Genomic DNA, 14097 nt, shown 5'->3' on the forward strand with positions numbered 1-14097 from the left:
GCGTTTAAGTAAATGCATTAATTCTGTTAACTTTCCTAAAATTGGTATACGTTCTTGCGTTAAATTTGAAGTTATACGTAAAACTTGTCTTGCGCCGACTTAAACGCTTTTGAATCGTGTTCGCTTTTTCGGAAAATTATCGATTCCATTAGAATACACATCGCGAAATTGAACAGCTGTTATTTGTTTTGAATAATTTGCAAATGTTAATAATTTTTGCATTTACATTAAATACAATAATAATCAATATGAGTAATGAATTCCTCTCAAATATACCTTTTGGAATGATAAATGAAGTGTAGTCTTGGACGAGAAAAGCTAGCCAACGCATTTATAATGTTTTTGGTGAGTTCCCTATGCGCTTAAACAATTATGATCTCAAATTAAGGGTAAGTACTTACTAAATTAATTCCTTATTGGAGTCAGTTTTGGAATCGGTCATCAGGAGGTAACGCAAACCCCGCAGCGCAACGTACCCGTGATGCGCTAGGTGAAGAATTTGTTAGGCAATTAGATGCCTTACATGATGAAGTTTTGCGCACTGGCTTAGTCACAACAGCGGATTTGCAGGAAGCATATAGAAAATCATGCGATGCTGAACGTAGTCCTAATAGAACAAATATGTGGTATGCAATGGGAATATTTGCATTCATTATGATTGTAACACCTATCTTTTTTGAATTGCTGACATTGTTATTGAGCGTACGCTGCTTTTTGCCCAACAATTACATTGTTTCGGAAGCGACACGTCCAATAAGTGATTGTGGATTTTGCAGGTATGTCTACTATTTGCAAATAAAAATTATTAAATAATACCATATTTTGAATATGTATTTACAGAGATGTTGTAGGTCCAAAAGTTTTACAAAACCTCACCCGTGAAGAGTTTGCTCCATACGCCTATTCATCACATCCAATTATTATTAAAAATGCTGTGGCACATTGGACGGCTAGGAAAACCTTAAACTTTCAGTTTTTGAAAGCGTTATTTGAAAGAATACCGGGGGCAATAGATGCAAATTGCCCTTTTTGGCACTTTCGCTCAAACTTCAAATCACTCCGTGAAGTATTTGCTATGCCTACCGCACGGTCTAATCTTAGTGATGGAGAGATGCCATGGTATGTTGGTTGGAGTAATTGCCATCAAGTTGTCTTGGAAGAATTGCGTAAAATCTATCCGCGTCCACATTTTTTACCTGTTGATGCTGAGACGACAAATGTAGATTATATATTTATTGGATATGATCAAGGCGATTTTATGCATGTGAGCTTTTTATGTGCATAATATTTGTTATATCCTTATTTTTTACTTCACTAATTTACCCTTAGTTGGATTATATTCCACGTCTGATGTGGCAAGCTCAGTTGCATGGCAACAAAAGTTGGATTGTGGCACCAACTCCAGAATGTGATCACGTTTGTCAATCGTTTTCCTTCTATGTAGAGCCTGGAGATGCAGGTAAGCACTATGCGCTAACTGAAATATTAGGCTATATCGTTACCCGTTTTTCACATTGTAGTTCTAGTCGATACAAGAGTTTGGTATCATGGCAGTTCCGTTCCGAATAAAGGACAATTTGCGCTTACCATTCAGTCGGAATATGGTTAGTTGTCTAGTGTTGTTGTTGTTGTACCACTTATCACATTTATTTATAATAACAATTAAAAAAAGTAACATTGTTGTTTTCATTCCACAAGTAACAGTTTTGAAACTTATTGGGTTTCAAAAATTATAGGTATATGAACTCGTTACATCTTCAAAACTTACGGTGCGCGCTTAAATATAAAAGGGGTCTAAAATATGTCATAAAACCGTTCTGAACAGGAAAATTCTAATCTCTAATCACAAGGAGTTCTATCGGACGCCAATTGAGGTTTTCATAATATCGACTGCTAAGTGGAATACACCCTATTTTTTTTTTAAACACTCCAGCTGTTGTCAAAATGTATTGAATTTGTAACAAAATCTGAGATGGGCGTTCTTCATACTCAGACGTTTTCTGAGATAAAACGTTTTCGAAACGGAAGATTCCTTGATCCCTTGAACGCAGCCCTTTCAGGTTGTCAGCGCAATACATAGCTTCTCCAAACCCAATTGTCAACCTCACGTATCCGTGGCGAATCCTGTTTCATTAACAGCCGAGGCTCTGGCGACCCCGATCTCCTCATGGATCTAGGCGGTGGGAGGGCAGAATGGCCTAGAAGGTCGCATGTAGTCATAACAATTCGTTCCCGAGATGGTCGGGCTTGGTACCGGAACGTACCGGATCTGCATCCGTTAAAGGACCATCAACTCGATAACACTCCCCAAGACCTTATCGCTACAACAACCACAACATCCCTTGAAACTTGGGTCTGTGATTTATTACCTATAAACCTTTTCAACATTTTTCATATATATATAATGCGAGTGTATTGTACTAGCAATATATCGATTACTGAAAAACTACAAACATAAATAATTTGTTACATAGTGTATGTCCATGGTTCAACTATATACAGGTTGGCTCATCTGTAAAGCAACAAAATATGTCTGATCAAATTGTCAAAATCTGTGTATCGGTGTTGGTGCGAATGGTATGGAATGGAAATATAAAACTTAGCAGTTTTTGTGTGTGTAAGTAAAATGTTGCCAATGTGTTGGTTTCATTTTGAGTTTGCCATCTTTTGACAATCCCTTCGACCATGCAATGACATAAATAAAATCAGCTGATGAGATGAGCCAACCTGTACATAATTGAACCATGGTGTATGTCATTGTGACTACGCCATCTACTAAAGAAGAAGTATCGCAGTAAATTGTTTTAAATTTTTGGAAATACGCAAAAATGAATACCAAATGGAAATCAAGTTTAATTGACGAAATGCTGACGGAATTAGGTAATAACTAATGAATAGAAGGTACGTAAAACTAAATAAATTACATTACCAACAAATGTCTCCCTATGCAGCAACCAGCCGCCAATCCATGGCAAAGCAAACGAGCGCCATTTCAGATGTAGTCGATAAATCGAACAACATTTTGCTGCAAATTGAGTCTACGCGAAGCAGCAGCAATACAAATCAATCCCATAACAGTAATACAAACAATGCCACGCTCAAAGCTTATACATGCAAAAAGGAGACAGTACATATATTAGCAAAAATTATTGAAAATGCTCCGCAACTTTTCAGCGCCAATATGCAAACACTTGCTGCTGGTTTAAGTCAAAATAGTGACCAATTTGAACAGTATTTGGAACAGAGCCATCAACGCGCCGAATACTTAAGCAGTTGTGTGCGAAAATTACTTGCTATTGGCGATACAATGGTTCAAATTAAAACAGTTGTACTAGAGGAATCTGATGATGAAAATTTGGAAAATGAATGTGGCAACTTGCCCGCAAGTGCATGATGTTGCACTTTTTTTAATTTTATTTATTTATTTATTTATTTATTTATTTAAAGTCGACGCAAACACAAAGCGGTCGACTAATTATTGTAATAGACAGATATATATGTAAAATACAGAGCCATTCTTAAAATTAAAAAATTCAAAAAAGGTACATAGAAAATTTGTATGTTATAAACATTTGACATCGCATTGTATAAGAAAAAATAAAATTAAAATATCAGGCTAAACATAAGAGTATAGCAGTATGTAAAGCAGCAAACGAACATTCAAAGCCAATGCAGTTATACAAATCATTGTACCGCGAGCACCAATGGCGCAGGGGACTGTTTCTAGCAAAATTTTGCCGGCATAGAGGTAAATGAAAAGGCACAAAATGCCTGGACGCCCTAGCAGGAACCGCAAAATTTAGTTGACTGATTAGGTCAGGGGAGTCAATCACACCAATGATGAGCTTGTGAATGAACATAACGCCAAGTAATACTCTACGATTCTCTAGAGATGGCAAATTAATTAGAAGAAGTCTATTCCTGTATGGTGGAAGATGAGTACTTGATTCCCAGTTGAGACCTCGTAATGCAAAAATTAAAAACCGTCGCTGGACCGACTCAATCCGATCAACATGGATTTGATAGATCGGAGACCAGACACATGAACAGTACTCGAGAATAGGACGTACCAGCGAGGTATAAAGGATCTTTGTGAAATAAGGGTCATCAAACTCTTTAGCCCAACGTTTGATAAAACCTAATACACCAGTTGCTTTGTTTATAGCGGTTGAAATATGTGTGGTAAAACTTAATTTCGGATCAAAAATAACTCCTAGATCAGTAACAATAGATATCCGCTCCAAGGGGTCGCCGTTAAGTGTATAAGATGATAGGACCGGCTTCACACGGTGAAAAGTCATTTGCTTACATTTAGAGTAATTCAAATAGCAAAATAAGCAAATTTAACATATATTCATGGTATATTTAGCAAATTAAACAACTTATAGTTACAAACTAGAAACAGTATTTAAAAGGTATGTTATCAAATTCATAAAACTATCAGTGCGTGCAGACTGCCCGGTTATTGTTGGAGCACCATTTGAAAATACTTCCTGATTTTCACGTATAAAATTGAGTTCTTCCAAATTGATTAGTATTGATTGCAACTTCTTTTCTTCCTCATCGGTGAAAGCTGCCACTACATTTTTTGAAGTGGGGCGCAACTTTTCTAATTGCTTGCCAAATGCACATAGTTGATCCAAACGCTTCTCATAAGCTTTGGTGCCTTCCTGCTCCTGTGTTTCGCTAAGGAATTGGGCAAACTTTTGCTGGAATTTTCGAAAATCGTTGTAAATTTCAGTTGCTGTTGGTAGCTCTGCGGCGCTGCGTATCATATTCTGCAATGAAGTGCTACATGGCGATTGTTCACGCGAGTTTGTCATTAAAGTTATATCTCGTGCCATGGTGCAGTTCATACGTTGCTGTTGTGTTGTTGTTTGTCGCTTAGGTTTTTGCAAATTGGCTGGATACTCGTCGAATGCTTTGAAAATATCAGCAAAATCCGCCACCGTGGGGTTATCCTTTGAAGGTGTAATTTCGGAGTTGATTTCCTTAATTTCTTGCTGATAGCCATCATAAAGGTCAGACATACTAATGACAGATGTTTTTACCCAATTTTCCTTAATACGCCTTTCATGCTCTTTGTAATTTTTATAAATGTTTTTGGAAATTTCTTCAAAATTAAGACTTGGACGTGACATGATTTTGCATTTTCATTTAAATTGGTTGGTAAATAAATGGTGGGACATCATTATGAATTCACAATGGATGATATATTTAGTTCCGAGTTGCCAGAGCAATCAAAATTTGAAAGTTTAAGGCGCGAACAAACACAAAGCGGTCGACTAATTATTGTAGTAGAACAGATATGCATGTAATTACAAAGCCATCCTTAAGATTAAAGAATTTAAAAGAGATACGTCATAAGTGCGCCCAGTGGGGGGCCATCGTGATGAGCTCAGAAGGGAGCGAGGTGCTCAGAAAGGAGCTCGGTGCCCATAAGGGTGCTGACGGCACGTTCTCTTAAAGGAGCCGGATGCTTAGTAGGGGGAACGCGAACTGCATGCAACGAGGTTAATAGTAATTTATTTATGTCGTTTAAAATATTAGGCCAAACACAAGAGAATGGCAGTATGTAAAGCGGCAAACGAACATTCATAACCGAGGCAGTTATACAAATCATTGTAACGCGAGCACCAATGACGCAAACGACTATTTCTGGCAAAGCTTTGTCGGCATAGAGGTAAATAAAAAGGCACAAAATGTCTGGAGTCCCTAGCAGGAACAGCAAAATTTAGTTGACTGACTAGGTCAGGGGAGTCATTCACGCCGATGATGAGCTTGTGAATAAACATAACACCGAGTAATACTCTACGATTCTCTAGAGATGGCAAATTAATTAGAAGAAGCCTATTCCTGTATGGTGGAAGATGAGTACTTGATTCCCAGTTGAGACCTCGTAATGCAAATATTAAAAACTGCCTCTGTACCGACTCAATCCGATCTATATGGGTTAGATAGATTGGAGACCAAACACATGAACAGTACTCGAGAATAGGACGTACGAGTGAGGTATAAAGAATCTTGGTGAAATGAGGGTCAACAACTCTTTAGCCCAATGGTTGATAAATCCTAGTACACCAGATGTTTTGTTTATAGTGGTTGAAATATGTATGGTAAAACTTAATTTCGGATCAACAATTACACCTAGATCAGTTACAACAGATATCCGCTCCAAAGGGTTGCCGTTAAGTATATAAGATGTCAGGACCGGCTTCACCCGGTGAAGTCATTTGCTTACATTTAGAGTAAATCAAAAAAGTAAATTTGCAGCACACCAGCTCTTAAATTAGTCAAGATCGGCCTGAAGCTGATCAAAACAGAACAAGTTTGAAGGCAGATATGTTTAACAAAGTTTTACATGATCTGCATACATAAAAACTCTAGAGTGTAAGATAACCTGTGGTAACCCTGCTAGACAGAGCTAACGGAAACTCCAACACATTAACAGAATTGTTGACATCACTAATACACTCGCATAAATTTTTCCTTTTATTCGTATGGAAAACCATGGTATGCATGTGCATGCATACACGTATACAGAATGTTTACATCAGGTTTGTCATGTCGCTTCTAACAACCTGATAGAAACTTTGCTTTACGCTGTGATGTAAATTTCCATCAGCCATATCTGTCAATTGATGCCTCAAATGACTGATAGCTGTCTAGCAGGGAAGTCATTAATGAACAGGGCAAAAGTAATGGGCCCAAAATAAAAATTTGTTTTTAATCTCAGCTTAAGCGACCGAAGTGTCAGGGTAGAGCTCTAGTAAATTTTAAGCTCGCATAGAAAAATCGGGGCTTAAACTCGTAATATATTAAAAGCTACGAGACTAGTTGTACATAACACCTATGCGATTAATTTGTTACGGGCTCCGATGACGATCAGTAAACATGCGGTAAAATAGCTTTAAAAGACCGTATACAGACAAATCAGCTTTCTGCGAACTTGTCTTCGACGGCGCTCTTAAAAAGCAGTCCTGGACATATCCAACAACGCTTTGGTTGTTGTGACGGTTGAATCACGTGTCCGATATCCTTCCAAATGTATATTTTGATATGTCGTAAAGGAAAAATGGAGATTGATTGGAAAGATTAAAGGTATCATATTCGTACAGCTGGGACCACGAAAAGAGCAGTGGCATTTTTTTTTTAACAAATGTGAGCCCAATCTCAAATGGAAGAAAATCTGAAACATCTCGAAATTCCAAAAATGTTTTTGAGATCCTTAGTGATTTTGGGCCAGAGTATAATTTTTATTAGTTTCGGCTGTTCGGCCGATAAATAAAAAGACAAAAACTTTTGTTTTTTCTTATTCTCCTACGCCTTTCGATGATTTTGAGATTGATTTGCATAATTTCAGTTGCATAATTCATGAAATTTTGTTTTCTTAAATTATTGAAACTAAAAAGAACAAAATTGATGAAATTTGTTAAAAAAAAAAAAGCCACTGCTGTTATCGTGTTCGCCACTGATTCTCGCAATACTTAAACATACATAAATAACTAATAGGGATTTTCTTTCGCTTAGGAGATCATAACTTCAGACAATTATTTTTTCTTTTCATAAAAACTCTTCAAATACGAAGCCGCAGTTCATTTTTGGCCGTACCAAGGCATTCGGTTCGCTTACACAATTTTCGTCACCAGCTATAATAGATTTGAATAAATATTGTGATGACAAATTTTAACTCAACCATATTTTAAATGTGATTCCAGTTTTTATTCTTTTTAAGATATATTTGGTTTCAACATTTAATTATGTATGTAAATAACTTACACGTATTCCATGTTTTTTATTCAAATTACATTTCACTTTCGTTAATTGCTACCCATTATTTTAGATCTAAAAAATATTCCCAACTGCTTATTCATAGATATCCTCTTTATCGGCCACATATTTTATGATATCGGCAGGCTTTAACAACTTTTCAGCATCTGAATCGGGTATTTCGAAACCAAATTCATCTTCCATCGCCATTATCACCTCAACATGATCCAATGAATCAAGACCAAGATCGTTTATGAAATGCGAGTCAACGCTGAGCTATTGTATAAAAAAATTTAATATATAAAAAGAATAAAACGAAACTTGCTTTCGGTTCGTATTTCTAGTTTGGTTGCTTACAAACTCAGATTTTTCATTACCTTGCTTGGATCGATCTTGTCATATAATTTCAGCACGAGCAAAACGCGTTCGTTGATCAATTTGAGTGTAAGCGGCGGCTTAGCTGAATATGTGCGTAACGATTGTGTTTGCCACATAGATTTGTTCTAGCGAACCGAAAACAAGTGCAAAATAGAGCAAAAAAGAAAAAATACATTAGTTTTATTGAACATTTCTTGATTACCTTATCAGCAGTCACTTTATCATAGCTGGAAATTACTTTTAAAACACGATCTTTTATTTCTTCCATACTGCGTTTACCCGAAGAATAATTGCGCACAACGTATGATTTGTAAATACTCTGAATGCAAAATATGAATTTTATAAGTTTTACTGCGCACGAATTTGAAATATGGTTTAAAAAAGGTTCACTTTACTAAGCAATTAACTTTAGAGAGCTTAAGCTCAAAATTCAAAGCCCATCTCTAAAAATGGCTACAAAAAAACGCCCTAATCCTGGCTTACCAGAACAGTTTTAAAGGTTCACCTAGTTAATTGCCTGATTACTCCGTGCAGTCCCGGGCTTGTGAAGATTTTATCTCAAATAGTTTTAGCAACAAAGCTATTGTGCTGTTGAATCTATTGAGTATAAAGATTGTAGCTCAAACAAATAAATAAGCTGCCTGGCTGTTAATTTAGCCACAAATACACGACACGGAAGTTCAGGAAATTATTACAGATAAAAGCCGCCTTTCACTGGATATTAATCAGGTACTCTACGGTATTAGCACAACTGCCGTGGAAGCGATTTGTCCCATTAAGAAGCCAAATTTTGCTTATTAAATTTATCCACATATTATCCCCTAAGTGGGTGACGAGATGGCCTAGAATGTTTAATGTGGTCATATTTAATTGTTCCCGAGATAGTCCACCTTGTACGTTAGGTGCTTGTTACCGCAATGTACCTGATGTATACCCGGCAAAGGAACATTAACATCGATGGCACTGCCCAAAACCTGCATGATAATGTTAAAACAACAACGAAGTCATATCAAGCTGTTCGTACGCGTCTATATGCTTAGTCCATTTCTCTTATTATTTAGACATAACGCAAGTGTGGCGCATTAGCATCTACCGCGTAGTTTTTTCGATAGTGACTAATGGGTGTTAGGAATGCATATCATTAAATACTGACACCATACCATGAATTTAAGGGTGTAGGCGAAATAGTTTATTCACTTTCATGAGAGTGAATTGTTCCCCCATGGTAATTTTTATGGAGCCTTTTTTTCGAGGGTTTAGATAGTCTTTTTATGAACCGAGGCTATTGTATTTGTAACGGACGTCTCTCACAGCTTTAACAATGTTACCGAAATTATATAGTAGAAACTGCAATATTTCTGCATATATTGTAGTCAAACTTCCGCGTTATATCGCTGAGAAAGAGGTTGTGTTGACATATTGCTTGTTAAAGGCCTGAATACTTTTACAATATTTAAAACTAAAAAAGCTGAAATGACAAACTTAAGTTGTACTAGTCGATGTCATACCTTTAAAATCTTTGGGTAGGTTGTGCAATATGTGTTAGATACTATAATCATTTTGGAAAATGCTGTTTTTTCATACCAGCACAACCATCTTTGTAAACGATTTTGAGGTTAAGACAATTGCAGTACTTTGAATTGTATAGTTTTTTTGCCACAAATTCATTTACTCACTTGATTAACCAAAATGTTTATGGCAGGTGTGTTAACATTGCTCATATGCATCTTACACACGGAAGATGATACTACGGCGGTCACACGCAATGCATTTGCAGCACCAGCAATACGGCCGCAGCTACGTGCAATTTGGGTTAGTGACATCTTGCTTGGCTTCTGTACTGTAAACAATGATGAAAATATTAAGGAAGTTGATCACAAAACTTGTTTCTATTAATTATTTTAGCCAAAAATTTCATTACAAACCTTTTACGAAGATTATTATGTAAAAACGTCAGGAGCTGTGTCAAAGTGCGGCAAAAAAAGTGGGAGACGAATTGTCAAAAATCATTCCCAATTATACATGGCAGCTGCGCGAATTGAAAATTGCACGGCGTCGAGTTTTTGTTTAATTGGCAGACAACGCCGGACCGCAAACTCAAACGCCATTGGTGACAAAGAGGATATATATATAAAACCTTGGAATTCCTGTGGGGTTATGGGAAAGAAATATTTTTTTGACGATCAGAGTTAGCTGTTTGATCAAAGAGCTTCAAGCTTTTTTATGCAAAAACACCTAATTAAAGTTTGAAACATTGTGAAAATAATCCGAAATAATTATTTAAAAGTGCAGATTATAAATATGTAATCTATTTATACTTATTTAATATTAATTCCAACCTTTTACAACATCAAAAATTAAAATAGAAAAAGTTGATGTTTCCATAAGCATGCATTCAAACAGATCTATGGCAGCATTTTTCTCGTTGCCACTACGGGCATAAATTTCCCTCAAATGTGTGTATGTACGGCATATGTATACGGACGTTACACACGTCGGTGGGTAACTGCTGCTTCAATCTTGATAAAGGCGAATCTATGCATAGTGATGGGAAAGCGAATCCAAGCCCAGAAGAATGTCAAATCAAAAGAAAATTTGTAGTGATTTCGATTTTATTGTACCAAATCCAAGGCGAATTCAGTACCAGGCAAGGCGAATTCAGTAGAGGTGGTGTTATCCCAACAGCTGATTGCTTCTTCTTGATAATTTTCCATACAAAGCCTTTTTTTATATCAGGTAATCGAAATCAATGAAAATTTTATTTTGAACTGACATTCTTCTGCACGGCGAATTGGTTGAATTCGCTTTGTCACCACCTGGTATGGATTCGCCTTGGTACCAGGTGTTGTTATCCCAACAGCTGATTGCTTCTTCATGATAATTTTCCATACAAGGCCTTGTACCCCAATATGTCAATTAATCGAAACCAATGAAAATTTTGTTTTGACTTGACATTCTTCTGCACGGCAAATTGGTTGAATTCGCTTTGTCACCATCTGGTATTGATTCGCCTTGATCAAGGCGTTGCTTGGAAATTAATAAGAAGAATCAATCAGCTGATGGGATAACACCACCTTGCATTAAATTGATCTTGAAACATCAACTTGGCAGCACTGCAAGATGATCGAGGATCGCAGTACGATTTTGACATTAATCCATCGATTTACAAAAACAAAGTACATGGAACTTTTATTTATGTTTGTAGGTGTGTCACCGTACTGCCACCTTGTATGGTTCCGCCATGGAGGATCGATTTAATTCTTTGTAATTTTGTAAACACCAAAGATGAAACAATTTCAATGAATAAAATAGCCAGAAGTAATGAATGAACGAACAAGTAGTTGTCAAAGATATTTGTAAAGGCCAATGAATGCAAATAATTTGCCGGTTTTAGGCGCTTGCTGACATTTTTGGACGCGTATTAGCTGAAGACCGCCGGTCCAATACAAACATACAAACAGCGGCCATTACAAACAAAGAAACAAGCGTTCTACTAGTGTTAATAACTAAATGAAAATTGTTCATTTTGGTAAAAAACCATGGAGACCTGGGTAAAATAAAAGAAAAATTTATATAAAAAACATTAAACTCCGAGTTGCTTTAATGTTTCTTAATTTAGTATACAAAAACTAAGCCACTTGTTGAGTGCCACCTGTGAAGAATTTTAATTGCGAAGAAAGCAAAAAAAAACAAAAAACGTACATGACTTTATTGAACGACGGCGTGCATGTGTGAGTAGTAATGAAATGACTGAAAGTTCTTCGTTAGGCTAGCTGTGGAATAAGTATAAAAAGGTTTGTAACTTCTATTTCATTGTTGCCGGTAAGCCTTATAAATATGATTTTATCTTATTTCTTAGTTATTACCATGGAAATGTTCGACTGTCTGAATTCAGTTGCATCAGAGCAGGATTCTGGATTTGAAGATTTAATTGAATATATATGGAAAGAGGATGAGCTTATTGATGACTTGCAACAAACACCACAAGATATACCTACTGAGAGTCTAGATAAAATAAATACCACCGAGAATTCTGATAAGCTTAATAATACATCCAAAACTAACGAGAAGACACCTGGGAAAAATAAACGCGGTCGTCCACCTAAACGCCACCTTAATCAATTTAAATGTGATGCTTGCAATTTCACCACTGCCTATGCAACAAAGTTTCGCATGCATTTATCAGACGTTCATCAAGAGCAACAAGTACGTATTTTCAAATGTACTCACTGTTCAGAAGCATATGTAGAGGAGCGTTATCTACTCGAACATATTAAACATATACATGATTGCATACCCAAACGTCCAAAATTAATTTGTGATGAATGTGGCAAAGGTTTTCCGAAACAATCACACCTTATACGGCATTCTTATGTACATAAACCAGATGAGAAACCATTTTTGTGCGAGCATTGCCCTAAACGTTTCCCAAATAAATCGAGTTTGGCGCGCCACATTGATGCTAGGCATTTGACAAAAAATCCGCATGCTTGCGAAATGTGCGGCAAAGCTTTTGGTCATATATATGCACTGAAGGCGCATAAAATACGCATGCATTAAGGGAAGTAAATTGAACAAAAATCATATCATTATCTTACACCAGTAATAAGCTATTGCAATATAAGAAATACAAAATTCTGAACAGATGTAATTTTCAGACAATAATAAGTGCTCAAAGAGCTAGTATAATTAATATGCACACTTAAATATACAAACGTATTAGATAGTTACTAAGCGCTAAAAGAACAAAAGACTTAAGCAACGAACTCGAACAAAGAAAGTGAGATAAGTGGTGCCTATAAGGGATGTAGTTAGGCTTCCGCTTCCAATTTCCGGTTGGCATCGGATTTATAACGGAATTCGATCAGAAGAAAGGTTTATTGAAAACATATGGAGTTTACGCAAGTGTGTATTTAGTATGTCACCTGTGAACACTTTTCTCGGACCTTTTATTTCGGTTTTGATTTCGTAAAAGCAAATTTTAAAGTTCCGTTTCCGGTAAGCGCATTTCTGTTACTTTCCTAAGGTCTATATAAAAATAAGAGTATATACATACATAAATAAGATATTAATACTTCATATGACTGCAACTTTCAAAATATATTTATGATTTTTTTTATACAATAATATTAATAAATTACACTGCTTTACTTAACATCTTTTTTGTAAGAGAGGTATATTTTAAATGCAATAGATTATACTATTTTATTTAAAAAATTAGTTTACCGAACTTTAAATATGTTTACAACTTTTTGGAAATTTTTTTTATTTTATCGGAAAATGCAATAAAAGTAGGTAAATTTTTATTTCGAAATCTATATGGAAGCAAATTATAAATGTATATCTGACCGTCCTTAAATATTGTGCTTTAAAGCCATTATGCTATATATATTAAGAGCTGCATTACATATTTATGAATATTGTAATCAAAACAGTATATTATATTGATTCATACAATTACTACAAAATAAATAAAAATTAATAAATGTAACACCCAAAACTACTTTAGAGCGGCGAGGAACACCCTATCCTCTGAGCAGCGCAGTCTCTTATCCAAGTCTAGCTCCGTCTTAAAATCAAAAAGGGACTACATACAGTAAATGTTTGGTTTGTGCAAATGTATTTTGAGTCTGCAGCTCTGTATAAGTAAGCCAGTATAGATTGTCGATTGATATTTCTTTATATGGCTTTTGTGTGCCTGTCTGCCCAACGTTTCTGCCACAGTACAGGTTTACAAGTATGATATGTATAAGAAGGAAACAATTACTTTCTCTTTCTAATACACTACGTGGAAAACGACGCAGGGAAACAAAAAAAGGAGCGGAATATCAGATATGGGTTGCTGTGATAGTAAATTTTTTTGGACGAATTTAGTATGAAAATGTAGTGCAACTATATGGGTCCTACAGAAAATTATACAAAAGTTTTGAATTGGGGTATCTGAGGACG

At 36.0% G+C, this 14097-nt stretch overlaps 5 protein-coding genes across 12 annotated transcripts; 3 read left to right on the forward strand and 2 right to left on the reverse strand.

Moving 5' to 3' along the window:
• Nucleotides 1–167: 167 nt before the first annotated feature.
• Nucleotides 168–1666, forward strand: LOC137233992 (uncharacterized). Of its 2 annotated transcripts, XM_067757592.1 has the most exons (6): nt 168–345; nt 427–626; nt 702–776; nt 841–1264; nt 1330–1459; nt 1521–1666. In XM_067757592.1, exons 1-6 carry the CDS (start codon nt 292–294, stop codon nt 1607–1609), a joined length of 972 nt encoding a protein of 323 aa, XP_067613693.1. In that variant the 5' UTR covers nt 168–291; the 3' UTR covers nt 1610–1666. The 2 variants fall into 2 exon arrangements, with proteins under 2 accessions (XP_067613693.1, XP_067613692.1); XM_067757591.1 differs by having other exon boundaries at nt 427–776.
• Nucleotides 1667–2605: 939 nt separating this feature from the next.
• msd1 (mitotic spindle density 1) lies at nt 2606–4272 on the forward strand. The gene is made up of 2 exons (XM_067756632.1): nt 2606–2880; nt 2952–4272. Exons 1-2 carry the CDS (start codon nt 2829–2831, stop codon nt 3392–3394), a joined length of 495 nt encoding a protein of 164 aa, XP_067612733.1. The 5' UTR covers nt 2606–2828; the 3' UTR covers nt 3395–4272.
• Nucleotides 4273–4342: 70 nt separating this feature from the next.
• On the reverse strand, nt 4343–5185 carry msd5 (mitotic spindle density 5). The gene has a single exon (XM_067756631.1). The coding sequence runs from the start codon at nt 5139–5141 to the stop codon at nt 4389–4391; it is 753 nt and encodes a 250-aa protein (XP_067612732.1). The 5' UTR covers nt 5142–5185; the 3' UTR covers nt 4343–4388.
• Nucleotides 5186–6872: 1687 nt separating this feature from the next.
• Nucleotides 6873–13544, forward strand: LOC137233682 (oocyte zinc finger protein XlCOF15-like). 3 transcript variants are annotated; one of them, XM_067756929.1, is made up of 4 exons: nt 10978–11284; nt 11354–11699; nt 11768–11942; nt 12008–13544. In XM_067756929.1, the coding sequence occupies exon 4, from the start codon at nt 12016–12018 to the stop codon at nt 12706–12708; it is 693 nt and encodes a 230-aa protein (XP_067613030.1). In that variant the 5' UTR covers nt 10978–11284; nt 11354–11699; nt 11768–11942; nt 12008–12015; the 3' UTR covers nt 12709–13544. The 3 variants fall into 3 exon arrangements, with proteins under 3 accessions (XP_067613028.1, XP_067613030.1, XP_067613027.1); XM_067756927.1 differs by lacking the exon at nt 10978–11284 and adding an exon at nt 6873–7101 and having other exon boundaries at nt 11354–11942; XM_067756926.1 differs by having other exon boundaries at nt 11354–11942.
• ND-ACP (NADH dehydrogenase (ubiquinone) acyl carrier protein) lies at nt 7701–10214 on the reverse strand. 5 transcript variants are annotated; one of them, XM_067756932.1, is made up of 5 exons: nt 10074–10214; nt 9825–9988; nt 8387–8467; nt 8148–8273; nt 7701–8046 (listed from the first exon to the last, which is right to left on the reverse strand). In XM_067756932.1, the coding sequence occupies exons 2-5, from the start codon at nt 9969–9971 to the stop codon at nt 7867–7869; spliced, it is 534 nt and encodes a 177-aa protein (XP_067613033.1). In that variant the 5' UTR covers nt 9972–9988; nt 10074–10214; the 3' UTR covers nt 7701–7866. The 5 variants fall into 5 exon arrangements, with proteins under 5 accessions (XP_067613033.1, XP_067613031.1, XP_067613032.1 ...); XM_067756930.1 differs by having other exon boundaries at nt 8366–8467; XM_067756931.1 differs by having other exon boundaries at nt 8366–8467; nt 9825–9983; nt 10074–10166.
• Nucleotides 13545–14097: the final 553 nt, after the last annotated feature.

This window comes from Eurosta solidaginis, chromosome 5, assembly GCF_040869045.1.
Source record: "Eurosta solidaginis isolate ZX-2024a chromosome 5, ASM4086904v1, whole genome shotgun sequence".
Taxonomy (NCBI): Eukaryota; Metazoa; Arthropoda; class Insecta; order Diptera; family Tephritidae; genus Eurosta; species Eurosta solidaginis.

Bases quoted from the DNA above. Each gene is read 5' to 3' on its own strand.
- LOC137233992 (XM_067757591.1), top strand. From the start codon at position 292: ATGAAGTGTAGTCTTGGACGAGAAAAGCTAGCCAACGCATTTATAATG. The intron at 777-840 runs GTATGTCTACTA...ATGTATTTACAG, and splicing joins AGTGATTGTGGATTTTGCAG to AGATGTTGTAGGTCCAAAAG. The intron at 1,265-1,329 runs GTGAGCTTTTTA...ATTTACCCTTAG, and splicing joins ATCAAGGCGATTTTATGCAT to TTGGATTATATTCCACGTCT.
- msd1 (XM_067756632.1), top strand. From the start codon at position 2,829: ATGAATACCAAATGGAAATCAAGTTTAATTGACGAAATGCTGACGGAA. The intron at 2,881-2,951 runs GTAATAACTAAT...CTCCCTATGCAG, and splicing joins CGAAATGCTGACGGAATTAG to CAACCAGCCGCCAATCCATG.
- msd5 (XM_067756631.1), bottom strand. From the start codon at position 5,141: ATGTCACGTCCAAGTCTTAATTTTGAAGAAATTTCCAAAAACATTTAT.
- ND-ACP (XM_067756930.1), bottom strand. From the start codon at position 9,971: ATGTCACTAACCCAAATTGCACGTAGCTGCGGCCGTATTGCTGGTGCT. The intron at 8,274-8,365 runs GTGACTGCTGAT...TCGGTTCGCTAG, and splicing joins TAATTTCCAGCTATGATAAA to AACAAATCTATGTGGCAAAC. The intron at 8,047-8,147 runs GTAATGAAAAAT...TTTATACAATAG, and splicing joins ACAAGATCGATCCAAGCAAG to CTCAGCGTTGACTCGCATTT.
- LOC137233682 (XM_067756927.1), top strand. From the start codon at position 12,016: ATGGAAATGTTCGACTGTCTGAATTCAGTTGCATCAGAGCAGGATTCT.